Source organism: Petaurus breviceps, unplaced genomic scaffold (genome assembly GCF_028583685.1).
Source record: "Petaurus breviceps papuanus isolate PSGF00001 unplaced genomic scaffold, PetGlider_PUasm1.0 90275, whole genome shotgun sequence".
NCBI classification, from domain to species: Eukaryota; Metazoa; Chordata; class Mammalia; order Diprotodontia; family Petauridae; genus Petaurus; species Petaurus breviceps.
Genome location: NW_027187204.1, coordinates 1 through 17965, shown reverse-complemented (window position 1 = coordinate 17965; position 17965 = coordinate 1). Strand labels below are relative to the sequence as shown.

Sequence of the window (17965 nt, the reverse complement as noted above, 5' to 3'; positions counted from 1 at the left end):
TTTGGATATGGGAGAAGTTGAACCAGGAGAGAGAAATGTCATTAAAATCTAGGAAGGGGAGCATGAAAGAAAAGGGGAAGACTTTCAGTGTCAGAGCCTGCAGAGAAATCAAAAAGGCTTAGGCTTAAGAAATGTCCCCTGAATTTTAGCAAATTTGAGATTATTGGTGACTTTTGAGATATGTGTTTCATTGATCAATAAATTTCAGAAATAGCGAGCAGAGGTTCCTCTCATTTTTCTAGCCATTGTAAATACCCAATTTAACTGTAAAGGACAAATGGAGAAAGATGCTATCTACATACAGAGGAAGAACTGATGAACAGAAATGTGCCTAGGATAATTTTAAGAGACATTCCTATTTGTGTCTAATAGTGGTCATATCTTGGGCATTGTGGCAGGGCAGAAAATAAAAGAAAGGAAAAAAAAAGAGTTTCACAGAAAGCCAGGGGAAGGAGTTGGAGACACCAAGTGGAAATGGCCATCTCTAGTGTTCAGCGATAAGGTGAGGGAAAGATATTGGACACCTTCTCATGGGGCTGTAGGGTCATGTGAGAGTGATTTTTTTTTTTAAAGCAATTAGGGTTAAGTAACTTGTCCAAGGTCACACGACCAGTTTTTTTGTGTGGGTGTTAAGTGTCTGAGGCTGGAACTGATCCCCGGTCCTCCCGACTCTGGGGCTGGTGCTCTACTCACTGTGCCACCTAGCCGTTCCCATGTGAGAGTGTTTTAAGGATTAGAGAGAAATGGGTTCATTTGTGGTAATAGTGAAAGACCATCAGCGTGGGAGAGAGTAAAAATTGGTGGAATAAAAGGAGATCCTAGAGGAGGAATATATGGGGTCAGAAGAGGGGGTCGAGTGAGATGATTTGCATATATGAGGGGATTTTCTTAAGCAAGCAGAAGAATAATCTTTCCATGTGATGTGGGGGTCAAAAAGGAGAAGAAGACATCTGATTTATGTTAGATGAGGAGGATGAGAGAGTCCTTGATGAATGTTCAGTGTTTGTGGGGGGTGGGGGGTGGGGGAGGGGTGGAAGCAAGCCACGATGGAGGGTTGGGGATGAAAGGAAAGGTGTGGAAGAGCTTCTGTGGTGAGTGGCTCAGGGAGTCATTTAGGGAGACGGCAGAGGATCGCTTTGCCCCAGTGAGGGCCCAGCTGAGATTATGTAGCCTCAATTGGCCATGGCTCTGGCAGCCTGGTTTCATGATTTTCTCTCTGTACATTTAGCTGCACATGAGGAGAGATGGCTGCTGCCTTACCTGGAGTCTTTCAAGGCTAAACTTTGTATGAATCATCAGTCCCAGTCCCTTTCCTAATCTCTATGTCAAATCTCTGTCCTCATTCTTGGAGAATCATTGACCAGGTTCCTGTAGGTGACCACCACGTTACCTTAGGGAGCTGGGAGTTGGAGACCCTCAGGTGTCCTATAGCAGGAGACTCTTCAGAAGCCTAGAAAGAAGCCTCTGTCATCTTCAGTAGTGTTCTGGTTCATTTCCATCTGGGTTCAAGCCTGATCAAGGTAACTACTTAGAGGTGATTGAGTACAAGAAAGGGAGAGAAACTGGTCTGTGTTCAACAGCTAGGTTCAACAGACACCTGCATGCAGGGAGGAGACGTAGAGCCTGGGGACTGCTGTCAGCCCTGGGCCCAGGCAGGGAATCAGTAAGCATTGATTAAGTGCCTTCTGTTGTAGGCACTGTGCTGAGCCATGAGGGTACAGAGGAAAGCAAAAGACAGTCCCTGCTGTCACAGAGCTCAGGATCTAGCTTACAAACAAATGCTGATCCAGGGAAATGTGAAGGAATGGAAATACATTGAGTTCAACAGGGAAATAAGGGAATAAACAGAGTGAGGATAATACAGGTTTAAGAAGGAGAGCTGAATGGGGGAGGAAACAGTCCAGAACAAATGAAAGTAATAGGTGTTATTTATATAGCAGCTACTATGTGTCATGCAGTGCACAAAGATTGTCTTATTTTATCCTCGTAAAAACCCTAGGAATTAGATGCCAAAATTAGGCCCCTTTTATAGTTAAAAAGACTGAGGCAAACAGGTCTTGTGACTTCCCTAGGGTCACAGGACTAGCAAGTTTCTCAGGTGGGATTAGAATTCTCATCTTCCTGATTCGAGGCCCAGCATTCCGTCCACTGGACCACCACTGTATTTTTTAAATGAATATGTTGAAAATGCTCCCTCCTGGATGATGTGGAAAATGGAAGGTGAATTTGACAAGCTCCTTCTAGGTGATGGAAATTCATTTTTCAAAAAAACTAACATCACAATGAATTGCTAATTACTATTTTAAAAGTTTCTTTTTCTGGGGTGGCTAGGTGGCACAGTGAATAGAGTGCCGGCCCTCGAGTCAGGAGGACCTGGGTTTAGATCCGGCCTCAGACACTTAACACACACACACACAAAAACTAGCCATGTGACCTTGAGCAAGTCACTTAACCCCAGTTGCCCTCCAAAAAGCAAAAAAAAAAAGTTTCTTTTTCTCTTGGCTCTTGGTAAGTTCCACATTAAATGATAAATATGCTCCAAGGTCAGTTGCAAATATTGCTTAGGTTTTTTTTTTTTAATTAGTGTTTATATATGGAGCAGCCTTTGGAAGGATAGAATTACTTCATACCTACTACACTGTCACTGAAACTCTACTAAATGAGTAATCCACGCTGTCAGCTGTTTCCTTTGAGAAGCTGCCAGATAGAAGAAGAGTAACATGAACAGAGGGGAAGTTCACATTAGAAAACAACCTCAGTATTTCAACAAGTGGCATTTTAAGGTCTGTTTTTGTAGCAGGGTTGTGGTGGTCCATGATGTTTCATGATAGAATCTACTGTGCACACCTGGTGATAATGGTTTTTCAATAGCCTGCCCTCACTGCTGTAAGCATGCCAGCCCAAACAAGATCTTGATCTGGTGATTTCATGTTTGATGAGATGTGATTGTAAGGTAGACTAAAAACGAGAGGACGACTCCATTTGCACATGAATGTCCAAGTTTGGAAACAATTTGATGTCAAGTTGAGAAAATGAAAGGATATGTTGCACTTAGATGGCAGCATAGAAGCTGGAAAACTCTATATATCCCCTCCATAATCACCCCAAATACCTATAAAAAATGACTCTAAACAAACTTTAAGGCTACAGAACCCACAAAGTGACAGAGAGAAACAAACCTCCCACTGAAGACAGCCCAGCAGGCTGGCAGGAAGGGTCCATTGCAGCTTGCTGGGAGCAGAGCCCAGCCCCTATGAGTCTGCAGTTTTAGCCTCAGGGCAACCACGACCAGCCCCGGTTAGAGGGACTTCAGGACAGTGGATCACAAGCAGTTCTGTTGGTTTCCAGAATTATCAACCCATAAATGCCAAAGACAAAATGAGAGTTCACTGTGGACTTTGTGAAAACAGGGGGTCCAGGAGTGTGGCCTTCCCTCTGCCCCTAGAGGGAGAAGTAGCTGAGGTGCAGGGGCTGCCACCACGTGACTACTTCAGAGCTCCTGGCCTGCAGATTGTACGGGGACCAAGCCACCAGCCTGAGGGGTAATGGCTCTTGCTTTAACCTGCTTGGATCTCAATTACTGTCTAGGGTGGAGGTCCTGGGGTGTGTGACCAGGTGCCAGAGCCAGTAGAGGCTTCTGAGAGGTTACCCAACTAATAGCTCTGGAAGCTGAGAAAACCCCAGCGATTTAGGACAAATCTCTCCTCTCTGGAAGCAGAGTTCTACTGTGGCAAAAAGCTCAAAAGTCAAGTGATTGAGTGGCAACATGAGCAAGCAAAGGAAGCAAAGCAAGCACAGCAATCTGACTTTGGATTCCTTTTTGGAGGACAAAAAAGATCAAAGCACGGAACTAGAGGAAGACAATGAAGTCAGAACCCCTGCACCAAAAGCTTCCAAGAAAAATATGAGTTGATTAAAGGCCATAGAGGAGTTTAAGAGGGATTTTGAAAACCAAATAAGAGAAGTAGAGGAAAAATTGGGAAGAGAAATGAGAATGATGCAAGAAAATCATGAAAAGAGAGTCAGCAACCTGACTGAAGAAAATAACATCTTAAAAAATAGACTAACTCAAGGGGTGGCTAGGAGGCGCAGGGAGTAGAACGCTGGCCCTGGAGTCAGGAGGACCTGAATTCAAATACAGCCTCAGACACTTAACACAAACGCACACACACACACACACACACACACAAATAGCTGTGTGACCTTGGGCAAGTTACTTAACCCCAATTGCCCTCCAAAAAAAAAATAGACTAACTCAAATGGCAAAAGAGGCTCAAAAAGCCAATGACGAGAAGACTGCCTTAAAAAGCTGAATTTGCCAGATGGAAAAAGATTCTCAAAAAGCTCACTGAAGAGAATAATTCCTTTACAATTAGATTGGAGCAAATGGAAGCTAGTGAGTTTATGAGAAATCAAGATACTATTAAACAGATCCAAACAAATGAAAAAATAGAAGGCAATGTGAAATACCTCATTGGAAAAACCACTGACCTGGAAAAGAGATTCAGGAGAGAGAATTTAAAAAATTATTGGACAACCTGAAAGTCATGATCAAAAAAAGAACCTAGAAATCATCCTTCAAGAAATTATCAAGGAAAATTGCCCTGACATTTTAGAACCAGAGGGCAAAAAAGAGGTTGAAAGAATCCACTGATCACCTCCTGGAAAAGATCCCCAAAAGAAAACTCCTAGGAAAATTATATCCAGATTACGAAATTCCCAGATCAAAGAGAAAATATTACAAGCAGCCAAGAAGTAACAATTGGAATATTGTGGAAACACAATCAGGATAACACAGGATAACAGGATCTGGCAGCTTCTACACTGAGGGATCGAAGGGCTTGGAATATGATATTCTGGAGGTCAAAGGAGCTGGGATTAAAACCAAGAATAACCTATGCAGCAAAACCAAGTATAATGTTTCAGGGGAAAATATGGTCATTCAAAGAAATAGAGAACTTTCAAGCTGAATAGAAATTTTGACATTTAGATACAAGAAGCAATAGAAGCACGAGAAGGTAAACAAGGAAAAGAACTCATAAGGAATTTATCAAAGTTGAACTATTTATATTCCTATATGGAAAAATGATAATTATAACTTATGTAACTTTTCTCAGCATCAGAATAGTTGAAGGGAATATAAATATATATATATGTATATATACATATATATGTCTATATAGGAGGGTATATGGGTGTATGAATACATTTGTGAGTGTGTGTATATATGTGTACAGGTATACATAGACAGAGGGCACAGGACCAACTGAATAGTAAGGGATGATACTTAAAAGGTGAAATTGAGAGGTGAGAGAGGAATATGATGAGAGGAGATGGGGAGAGACAGAATGGGGTAAATTATATAGAAGAGGCAAGGGAAAACTGTTACAGTGGAAGGGAAGAACAGGAAGGCAAAAGGGAATGAGTCAACCTTACTCTCATTGAATTTGGCTTAGGGAGGGAATGACATACACACTAAATAGGGTATTCACCCTACAGGAGAGTAGAGGGGAAGGGGATAAGAGGGGGCATGATTGAAGGGAGGGCAGGTTGGCAGGGGGAGGGAAGTTGGAAGCTCACACTTTTGAAAAGCGACAGGGTCAAAGCAGAGAATAGAACAAGTGTGGGTCAGGATAGGATGGAGGGAAATATAGGCAATCTTTCACAGTATTTTCACAAAGGAAATGTTTTGCATAACTGCACATGTACAACTTATATTGAATTGCAGTGATGAGGGTGGAAGGAAAAGAATCTGGAATTCAAAGTTTTAAAATCAAATGTTTAAAAATTGTTTTAAAATATTTTTTATTTACATGCAACTGGGAAATAAGATATACAGGCACTGGGGTATAGTATAGTATAGCAAGATCCATTTTGCCCTCATGGAAAGTCAGAGGGGAGATGGGGGAGGATATAGGAGAGAGCAAATTGGGGGAGGAGGTATACAGTGGGATTGCTGTTTTGGGGTGGTGGGTAGGGGAAAGACGGGGAGAAAATTTGTAACTCAAAATCTTGTGGAAATGAGTGATGTAAACTAAAAATAAACATAAAATTTAATTAAAGAAAACTAAAAAAATAAGCCAACTAAGATTTTGTAATTAAAATTTCTTAAAATGGCAAAGGACCCATGGATAAAGTGTTTATTATTTGGAAAATGTCTTGTGAAGTCATTTTTTAATTGCCTTTCCATTTGCCACCAGCAAGAAACCACATTGACTACAGTAACATCAAAGAAAAGACACTGGTTAGCATTTGTCCTTCTCTTTGTCTGGAATTCTTTGGATGGACTGATAGTGTGAAATAAATAGCAAGAATAATCAGACTGAGAAAACTGTTACAATGGAGAGGAAGAGCAGAAAGTTGAAAGGAAATGAGTCAACTTTACTCTCATTGGATTTGGCTTAAGGAGGGAATAACATACACACTCAATTGGGTATTTTGCCCTACAGGAAAGTAGGGGGAAAGGGGATAAAAAGGGAAGGCAGATTGGGGAAGAGGGTGGTTAGAAGCAAACACTTTGAAAAGGGACAGGGTCAAAGGAGAAAAATAGAATAAATGGGGGGTGGGATAGGATGGAGGGAAATATAGTTAGTCTTTCACAGATAACTACTGTGGAAATATTTTGTGTAATTACACAGGTACAACCTATACTGAATTGCTTGTCTTCATGGGTGGGTGAAGAGGGAAGAAGGGAAAGAATCTGGAAATCAAAGTTTTAAAAACATGTTAGTTTTTTTTTACATGCAATCAGCAAATAAGATATACAGGAAATGGGGTATAGAAATCCATCTTGGACTACAAGAAAGTAAGGGGGAGGGATGGGGTATGATATAAAAAAGAACATATTGGGGGAAGGAGTATTCAGTATTCTTGCTATCTTAGGGTGGGGGGGTAGGGAGAGATGGCGAGAAATTTTGTAACTCAAAGTCCTGTGGAAATGAATGTTGAAAACTAAAGAGTAAATAAATTCATATATAAAAAAGAAAAAAAGAATATATTGCACTTGGTCAGAAGCAGTTAAGAGTTTGAGGTACTCACTGCATGGTCTCCCAAAGCCATGTATTCCTAATCAGGATAGTTGGGAATCACTGCGAAAAGACAGGTGTTAACATTGAAACATACACATGCTTCTTGTCTCAGAAGATAGATACCTTTGCACCAAATTGGATGATTATTTATCACTTAAGATGCCACTGACAAATTTTTACCTCAAATCCCTTTGACAGCTGTTTCAATCCTTCAAGCATTTGTGAACTTTTAAAGCAGAAAGGGTTGCAAAAAAATCAGTAGTCAGCCATGCTGTCCACTTTGGTACCAAAGGGTGATGGACTCCAATTCCTGTATCAGTCACATATTTTTAGACATGGGTAATGCCACACTTTAAAAAAAAAATGTGTTTTATAGAAGACTTTCAATTTTCTTTTAGTGAGCGGTAGCATTTAAATATAATTTTTCAAAAGAAATAAGTAGTGGCTTTTTTAGGAAATTAAAGGGTCAGAACAAAATCCCTTATATTTCACATAAAATGTTGGTGGTCTGCGTGTGGACTCAGATAATGCAACAGGAAAAATGGATTTAAAGTGATCCCGAGGAAAATTAGTTTATGGAACAGATAGAATAGATATATAGACTAGATCATGAAATAATTTGACATTTAGGATATGTGCACCAAATGACATATCTATGAAGAAAGTATTGAAAATGCTGCCAATGAAAGATTGAAAGTATTGTGGACAGAGCAGACCCCTCCACAGAGTTTGCATTCTAGTCCCAACTGCTGGGGTTTGGGTCCAATCTCTGCCATTCTGAGCCCATGGTCTGAGTTGTGGATGTGAGGGGAATGATGGTCCTACCTGTGTCACAGGTGTTTTGTGAGGATACAGTGTAAATTCATGCATGAAGCTCTTTGGAAATTAAATCATCCTTGGGATGTCAGCTAAGGGCGTTTTAAAATGACTTTCTGCCCCTTCAAGATGTTTCTCTTTGCTCAAGGAAATAGAAAGTAACTGAGTTTGTGTTCTGCATATGGAGCAAAGGGGATGTAAATATATATGTGTGTATGTATAGTGTCTATTTGTTTTATTGTTGGCTATTTTTTGTTCAGAAGGAGAGATCAGACTGGAAATGAAGGCGACTGCTGCAGAGCTACCCTTTTCTGTGGAAGAAACTCACAAACAAAGATTCATGAGGGATGGTCCCTATGACTTCACTTGGAGAGAAGTCTGCACAACATCTGAGGGTATCCAAACTGCAGAGAAATATTATGACTGGAAACAGTGTGGAAAGGGTTTTACAGAGAAGAAGTATCTTATTGCATATCAGAGGATCCTCACTGGAGAGAAACCTTATGAATGTAATCAATGCGGAAAAGCTTTTCAATTGCGGAACAGTCTTACTCGACATCAGAGAAGCCACACTGGAAAGAAAGTGTATGAATGTAATCGATGTGCAAAAGCTTTTAAATCATGGAACAGTCTTAGTCTACATCAGAGAATCCACACTGAAGAGAAACCTTATGAGTGTATTCAGTGTGGAAAAGCTTTTAAATGGCGGGCAGGTCTTACTCTACATCAGAGAATCCACACTGAAGAAAAGCTGTATGAATGTAATCAATGTGGACAAGCTTTTCAATTGCGGAACAGCCTTAGTCTACATCAGAGAAGCCACTGTGGAGAGAAACCTTATGAATGTAATCAATGTGGAAAGACTTTTAAATGGCAGTCACGTCTTAATCTGCATCAAAGAATCCACTCTGCAGAGAAGCCTTATAAATGTTATCAATGTGGAAAGACTTTCAGCTGGAAGGTAAGTCTTGTTGAACATCAGAGAATCCACACTGGGGAGAAACCTTATAAATGTAATCTGTGTGGAAAGACTTTCAGAGATAGGAAGTCTATTGGTGAACATCAGAGGATCCACACTGGAGAGAAACCTTATGAATGTAATCAATGTGGAAAGTCTTTCACAAGGAGGGCTTATCTTATTAGACATCAGAAAACCCACATTGGAGATATACCTTATGAATGTAATCAATGCGGAAAGTCTTTTACAAGCAGGGCTCATCTTAATATACATCAGAGAACCCACACTGGAGAGATACCTTATGAATGTAATCAATGTGGAAAGACTTTTACCTGTAAGTGCAGTCTTGTTACACATGAAAGAATCCACACTGGAGAGAAACCTTTTGAATGTAATCAATGTGGAAAGACTTTCTCATGGAAGCAAAGTCTTCTTAAACATGAAAGAATCCACGCTGGAGAGAAATCTTTTCAATGTAATCAATGTGGAAAGGCCTTTGCATATAAGAAGGACCTTGTTAGGCATCAGAGGATCCACACTGGAGAAAAATGTTATAAATGTAATCATTGTGGAAAGACTTTTACGTGGAAGCACTGTCTTGTTACACATGAAAGAATTCACACTGGAGAGAAACGTTATGACTGTAATCATTGTGGAAAGGCTTTTAGATTGAAGAGATGTCTTAGTGCTCATCTGAGAATCCACACTGGAGGGAAACGTTATGACTGTAATCAGTGTGGAAAGACTTTTGCATATAAGAATGGCCTTGTTATACACCAGAGGATCCACACTGGAGAGAAACCTTATAAATGCAATCAATGTGGAAAAGCTTTTGTGCAGAGAGATGGTTTTATTGTTCATCAGAGAATACACACTGGAGAGAAACCTTATGGATGCAGTCAATGTGGAAAGGCTTTTGCACACAGAGCTGGTTTTATTGTTCATCAGAGAATCCACACTGGCGAGAAACCTTATGAATGTACCCAATGTGGAAAGACTTTTACACAGAAGGCCTCTCTCATTGTACATCAGAGAATCCACACTGGAGAGAAACCTTATGAATGTACCCAGTGTGGAAAGGCTTTTAAAGAGAGGAAGCGTCTTACCCAACATCAGAGAATCCACACTGGAGATAAACCTTGAGAATGTCATCATTGTGGTATAACCTTCAGGTTAAAGTCAGCCCTTGTTCACCATCAGAGAATTCACGGGAGAAAAAGGAATCTTCTAACTGACCTGAATGAGGAAAGGCACTAAAATGGAGTACAGAGCATCTTAGCAGGAAATTCACTCTGGTACAGGCTATCTATGGACTCAGTGTGGGAAGGCTTTCAGCCAGAGATCAACTCTTATCCTCTCATCAGAGAATTTATGATGAAAAGAAACCTTATGAATGTGCTCAGTGTGGACATGCCTTTCTCTAGAACATGGAGGTCACTGGTGAAGGTTATATTTTGTGTCTGTCTATAAGAGAAAAGTGAGATAAGGAAAATAATTCATGCCGACCTCCAGGTTGCAAAACCAGAGAAGGAGGCAATAGGCTGGTAATCTACACAACTATGTGAGAGAATCCATCTGGATGTTCTCAGAAATAGAATGTCTTCAGAATAAGGAAAAGACTTTGTGTCAAAATTATGTCAATTGAGGAACCATCTTTGGTGAAGGGAAGAAATCAGATATGTTTGATTAAGGATATAAAAGTTGGAGCAATTTAGGGAAATTTTGTGTTCTCCCACAGGCCACCTCGATACATGTATTCAGCCTACCTTGAGGTCACTGCGTGTGACAATCAAGAAACTTCTCATTAATTTCACATCATTTCTGCCTCCCAATTTTGGTGCCTAACAATCATGGTGAAGAGAAAGGGATTCCCCTGGTAGACCTGAGGCAGAGCAGAGCCATTGTGAGAACAAAGTAGCCCCTCCTGGGCAGGCCACAGGCCTTGCAGTCTCTGTCTACCAAGCTTCCTCTGGTTGCCCCTGCTCTGCCAGCCTGGAAAGGAAAGCGAAAGGGACTCAGTTCCATGTCAGAGACATCCGGGCTGCTTGTCACCTGCTCCCTACAGATCAGTGAAGGGCTCAGGTCCTGATGCCAGCACCCTCATCAGAGTGATGGTTTCCAGTGCAGACACCAAGAGGTTGGACCCGAGGAAGCAACTCAAGAGGCATCGTGGGAAGTCTCTATATTCTCTCAGCAAGGCAGGTCAGAAGAGTCTGTGCCAGAAAAGGCAACAGCCAAAAGGAAGAAAAGTTTGTAATGAAATTCATTTAGATGCTAATGAGGACCTGAGCCCACTTCTTATTCCCTTGTCACTGAATGTATCAGAGAATCCTGAGTTGGAAGGGCCTTCAGAGGCCATCTAGGCCAGACTCACCTGCAGAGGCATCTCTGATCATTTCTGCCTGGAGACCAGCCAGGAAGGCAGCCCATTCTTAGGACACTGTTCCTCCTGGCAGGCTGAGACCTGCCTCCCGCAGCTTACACTCCCTGGTTCTGGGTCTTCCCTCTGGGGCCGAGCAGGACAAGTATGATTCACCTGAGACATGACAGCCTTTCAGGTATCTGAAGAGTATTCCATGTTGGCCCCCACGTTTTCTCTTCTTGCAGACGAGCAGCCTCACTTCTTTCCACTGATCCTCCTTTGTCCTGGTCTCCATTCCATCCCATTCACAGCCCTCCTTTGGGTGTCCTCCATCTAGTCAGTGCCCCTTTTTGATTTTTTCACAGATAGAAAACGACATCTAGTTTGTCTGTCTGGCGGTAGCTGCCAAAGGTGCTACCAATGTGGTGTATGAATTACTTTGTTAAAACGTATAATGGTGGAATCTGTTTTCGCTAACAATGGTGGAGCTACAACTTTGGCAACCTAATATCTGTTAGATGTGGATACATTTCTGGATTAGGAAGAAATGCGAGAATGCTATGACTTGTCTTGACCTGTGCTTTGCCGCTGGACTCTGATAACTGGAGGAGAGAGTGAGGCTGATGACTTTGCTCAGCTCTGCCTCCCTTGAGTCCATCTCACTTGTGACAAAGGACCGACAAGCACAGTCTGTGGGTGAAGAAGCTCAGGAGTTCCAAAGCTCAGTGTTCCTCCCTCACTCAAAGGCGAAAGTTCAGTTTTCTATCAGTCACTTTTAATTGGAGAAAAACTCTGAGTCAAGTTTGAGAGTGCAGAGCTCTCCTAAAACACTTTATCAAAAGAAATTATTATCTCAGCACCAGCTGAGAGGAAACTTATGTTCTGTGCCTTTAAATATTTTGATTCAATTCTAGGCCATCTCTTGTTACCTCTACCATCCAGGACGATGCCATTCCTGGAAATATTATCTCTGGGGGGTGGGGGGGGAGGTTGTACAATTAGAGGAACTTTGTTCTCCCTCATTACTTATTTCTCCAAGATGCAGATGGAAAGTATCAACATTTTCAAGATGAACAGAGGGGCTGTTTCCAGCCCACATTTCAGACTTTCAGCCCATCATCTTCCTGCCCCTGTGATGCTTTAACCATTTCTGTTGTTTCTTTCCCCCCTACCAACTTCTGTTCTTTGTTCCATTCTTAAGCTGGGGGCTGCCTTTCATCCTCCATGTCTCTGAGCTTCATGGGGAAGCCATGTTTTCTCTTTACTGGTAAATTCTTGTTAACTAATATACTGCTAGTGCTCAGAGTTTTGTACCTGAGTTGACTTGATTTTCTTCGTAACATTTAGTCCTTGTGGTCTTGAGACCCCCAGTGCACTCTCTTCTGAAGGAAGGCTTTAACTTAGAGAATCTATTCATGACAACCACTGTCATCAAATTAGACCTGATTATCTTAAGGCCAACATGCAGTCTTGACTTATTTGTTGTTCAGTCATCTAAGGCTTGCTGACTCTGTGATCCCAAGGTCTTATAGCAGACCTGGCCTATCCTCCACTGTCTCTCAAAGTCTGTCCAAGTTCACGTTGGATTTTTCCATGACACTATCCAGCTCATCCTCTGCTTTCCCCTTTTTCTTTTTCCTTCTGTCTTTCCCAATATCAGGGTCTTTCCTAATGAATCCCATTTTCTCATTATATGGTCAAAGTATTTCAGCTTCTATGTTTGACCCTCCAGTGAACAGGATGAATGAATTTTTTTAAGTATTGCCTGATGTCACCTTTTTGCTGCTGTCCAAGGGCCTCTCAGAAACCTTCTCCAGCACCACAATTTAAAAGTGTTGATTCTGTGGTGCTCAGCTTTCCTTATCCTGCAGAAAGACCCATATCTGTGACTCTGGACTTTTGTTGGCAAGGTGATGTCTCTGCCATTCAGGATGCTGTCCAGATTGGCCATTGTTTTCTTTGAAGAAAGAGGCATCTTTTAATTTCGTGGCTGCAGTAGCTAGCTGCAATGATCTCTGAATCCAAGGAAATAAAATGCTGCTTCCATTTCTTCTCCCTCTGTTTTCCAGGAAGTAATGGGACTAGTTGCCAAGATCTTAGTATACATACATACCCACATATATATGTATATATATATATAATATATATAGCTTCAAAATACCTCTTTAAGATTGTCTTTTTAAAAAATATTTTTATTTTTGTGGAATAACAGGTATTTTTTATAAGTTAGTACAGTAAAGAGATTGCACACAAAAGTGCAAGTCTACTATGCACAATTTGTCGTTCCTTTCAAATATACAACACAATTATCATGTAATTTTCTTTCTTCCCTCAATCCCCAACCTTGCATCGGCTGCCATTAGGCACAAGTAGGTGTGTATATTTTCTACACATACTTCTATTTGTCACTTCTTTCTCTGGACGCAGACAGCATCTATCTATGTGTGTCCTTTACATCTAATTTGGACATTTATCATAGACAAAATAGCTTGTCCTTTCAAAATCATTCAAACAATATTGATGTTACTTTATACAGTGTTTCATTTCATTATTCGATATTTCAGGCAAAGTTTCCATGTTTTTGTAAATTCTTGAGCTCATCATTTCTAATAGCACAGTGGTGTTCCATCACAATCATATACCACAACTTGTCCAAACATTCTCCAATTGATGGACATCCGTGTGATTTCTAGTTCTTTGCCTCTCCAAATAGAGCTACTAGAAACATCTCAGAATACGTAGGCTCCTTTTCATTTCTCCTAATCATGGTTGGAAATAGAACAGATAGTAGTATGCCCAAAGGACATAGTACTAGATTGCTCTGCAAACGGTTTGAATAATTTTGTAATTCCACCAACAATGAATTAGTGTCCTAATTTTCTACATTTTCTCGAATACTGGTCACTTCCTTCTATCGCTTTATCAAATCTGGTAGTTGTAAATTGATATCTCAAGGTTGCTGTTATCTGTGCTTCTTTAGTCAATAATGATTTAGAACATTTTTGTATTACTCTAAATTGTTTTGATTTCTTCTGGTTATCCTTTATCCATTTATCAATTGAGAAATGACTCATCATCTTACTGATTTGAGAAAATTCTAATTGCTATTTGTAGATTTCCCTCTAGCTTATTTGTACTCACTATTTTCCTTCTTAGCCTCTCTTTTTACCCTATTACCACTACCTTATCCTTTCCTTTTACACTCTCTTTCCTTATTTTATCCACACCCCTATTGCCCCCTCCCTTTCTTCTCCACCTATCTTCCTCACCTTATTCTATACACACTTGCAAAAATCCTTCTCCAACCCTATCCCCTAGTTTTCTCATCTTTCTGGATGTTCTGTAGACTTGTAAACCTCTTCTGATGTGTATGTTGTTTCCTCTGCAAATCTAATGAGAGTAAATTTGCAACATTACTAGCCCTCCAACACCTGTTTCCTCTGTATTAGTTCTTTCCATGCCCTGTTTTTATGAGAGAATCGCTCCTTTTTACCTTTTCCTAGCCAATTTTATTTTTTTAGAATCACCCCCATCCTACACAAGTCAGCCACAACCTTTTCCCCCCAAGTACCTTAGTAATGGCAACAGTTTTAAGAATACTGTTAATATTAGTAACATTTTCCTATCTGTAGGTAAGCAGTTTGACCTTAATCAGTGCCTTAGAATTAGTCTTTAGTTTAATTCCTTAGGTTTCTTCTGGTATCAGAGGTAGTTAAGCCAGCTCTTACACTCTCCCTTTTCACTCTCATCAAGCGAATTCTTAATACCTCTTTCCTTTCTGCCATCAGAGTGGTACCATGAGCATATCTGGCATTGTTCATATTTCTCCTGGCATTTCTACCTGTTGGTTCCTCCTGCCTGGCATTTTGCATGATGTACTTTGCATACAAGTTAAATAAAATACATGACAACCTACAATGTTGCGACCAATCAGATGTTCCTTATTCATTGCTTTTTTTTTTGGAGTGGGGACAGTAGGACAACTGGGGCTAAGTGACCTGTTCAGTGTCAGAGGCTGGATCTGAACTCACATCCTCCTGACTCCAGGGTTGGTGGTCTACTCACTGTGCCACCTAGCTGCCCCTCCTTATTAATTTTTTTTGAGGGCAATTTGGGGTTAAGTGATTTGCCCAAGGTCACATGGCTAGTTTTTTTTAGTGTTAAGTGTCTGAGGCCGGATTTGAACTCAGGTCCTCCTGACTCCAGGGCTGGTGCTCTATTCACTGCACCACCTAGCCGCCCCTCCTTATTCGTTTCTGCCTGTTGCCTCTTGGCCCTACAGGTTCCTCAGAAGACCAGCAGGTACGCCCAACCAAGTTCCATGAATCCCTGGGGCATAGCAAATCTCCTGTAACTGACAAGTGAGGAAAAGTTGGACAAAACATGGTTTTACACAAAATAAGCATGGAGGGAGGGATTTTTAGATGTGATGTTTACATTATTAGATTTCAAAGGAAAATAAAGTGCTTCCGACTCTTTCTAAATGTTCCTCAGTTTTGATTTTGGCAAAAGTGTTCAGCACATTTATTTTAAGGTAAAAATAAAAGCTAATTTCATAAAAAAAAAAAACACCAGCAGGTTATTGGGTTCTCCCATCTCTCTGAGGACTTGCTACATTTTGTTGTGCTCCAAATGTTAAAAGACTTTACGATGGTCAGTGAAGGAGAAGTAGGGATTTTCCTGAAACTCCCTTGATTTCATCATACTCCAAAGGACTTAGGGTTAGGATTGACAATGTGGTGTCTCCTTCCTCTGCTTCTTTGAAAACCCGCCTGTTCTTTGGGTAATTCTCCGTTCACGTATTGCTTACAGAATCTAAAGCATCATTTTACTGGCATGTGAAACAATATGTGTTGAAATGATTTTCTTAAAGAGATCTCGTCTTTCCCATTCTATTATTCTGTTTCTTTGCATTTCTCATTTAAGCAATCTTTCCCTTTCTCCTTTCCCACCCTGGAGTGACTGCATTCAGTGACCAGTGTAGCTGACTTTCGATCCAATTACAATTTTATTTCTTATACTGACATTTCTAAAGAGGTCACCCTCATGAAATTCCATGTATATCTTGCATTCAGGTCTGTCCTACCAATAGGAAGTCAGAAATCAGAATTATCCTAACGACAACGCACATGTAACTTTAAATGGTACCACATAGTTTGGGACAAACTCCATCCCATCAAATCTGGACTTACAGTTATAAACGGTCCCATGCAGAATCTCAGTTTACCTAAGGGTCATTGGCTGTCAGCCCTTCCAGTGATGGAGCCCACCATTTGCAGTTAGTCTGCAGCCCAGGTTTTATCCTGGCTGTCTTTCAGCAGAGCAGGAGGAGGGTCTGAGTCCCAAGGCAGGAGGGTAAGGGGTAAGGGGGGTGGGGGGAAGGATGGGGAAGCAGAGTTCTCAGGGATGACCAGGTTGGGGGATAGTGGCCCAGCTGGAATTCAAGCCCTGGGGTGGAGTTTAGAGGCCTAGGAGAAGTCTATGCAGGAAGAACTCCAGGGCTCTCAGAGAGAAAGGTCTAAGAGTTTTAGGTACCAGAAAAACCTTTTTTTTTTTTTTCCAGAAAGTGAGATGTTGGTGAGAAGACTGAATCCAGGTGACTGAGGGGAGCAGAGAGAACATTCTAAGCATAGGAGGCTGCCATTGGAAGACCCCAGTGGCAGGAGATGGAGGTTCTTGACCAAGGATGAGCCAGGAGGCCAGTGGCCCTGGGTCAGAGAGTGAGTGGAGAGGAGTGAAGGAGATGGGGCTGGGCATTCCCTGGGATGAAGGGCAGGGGTTGGGGAGGAGAGGCAGGCAGGCTCTGAGGTCCTAACCCAGTGTGCCATTAGAAGAAAGGGCCAATCCTGGGGTTCAGGGACCAGACAGTAAGGGCTCTTTAGGTCTAGAAGGACCCACCATCAGCAGGCTGGCTATAAACAGGAATTCCAAGAGCTGACATCACTGTGCCTCAGGAGCTGGTCCCAGGTAGGTCTGGGCCAGGATCCTACAGGATGCCGGGTCCTGCTGGCTCCTTTTCCTTTGGGCCTCATTTCCCCCATCCTATGGCCTGCTGACCATCCTCCATGGCTGGCAGGAACATGCCTCCCTCCTAGGACTAGCTACTGCCCGGGGTTCCTGTCCCTGAATCTCACCCAGACTCCCAATCCCATCCCACATGCCCAGGGCACCGTCCCCCACTGTATCATTGCATCCCACTGTCTCAGTCTTCAGACTTCCCCTATAGGACCCCAGGTGCCTGTATCCCTGCCCCCAGCTCAAGGTTAGAGGCTCCTTTGTCCTGCCTTCATCCCGGGCCCCCTGGGAATTAATACTTTGTGAAATGGGGACAGGGTTACAGGCACACCTTGCACCTCCTGTACTCACTGGGGAAGCCCACACTGAGCAGCAGGAAACGGGGCGGCAAGCTCATTTTAAGAAGGCAGAGACAAGCTCTGAAGAGTGTCAGCAACAGAGGGCCCAGCTCCCAGCCTGGGAATGGGATGGGGAAGGGAGGCAGAATGAGGAAGAGAAGGGGGGACAGAGAACATCCCTCCGCCAGCCATGGCTGAGGGTTGGGGTCCCTAGGAAGCTCGGCCTGCGGAGGGCCGGGGAGCCCGTGGATGACGGGCATCTCCCACGTCTGCCCAAGCTCCCAGCCCTCCACAGAGCCTGCTTCAGCCACCTTCATGGCCGGTGGGAGAAGTTGTTCCCATCTGCCCGTTCCTGGGTGGGAGGGGTAGTTCTTGTGCCTGGGGCTGGCACCCTCTGCCTCCCCCATGGGTCTGGGACCTGGCAGTAACCCTCAGGCTGGCTTAGCCC

The 17965-nt window shown here is 42.3% G+C and overlaps 1 protein-coding gene across 1 annotated transcript in view; it reads left to right on the top strand.

The window, feature by feature from the left end:
• The window catches only part of LOC138176852 (zinc finger protein 420-like), a 25333-nt gene extending 9600 nt beyond the window's left edge, over positions 1 to 15733 (top strand). The window contains exon 4 of the mRNA XM_069107767.1: positions 8105 to 15733. Within this exon, the coding sequence (XP_068963868.1) occupies positions 8105 to 9945 (1841 nt within the window). The 3' untranslated portion in view covers positions 9946 to 15733. The remainder of the gene's footprint in view (positions 1 to 8104) is intronic.
• The last annotated feature ends 2232 nt before the right edge of the window (positions 15734 to 17965 follow it).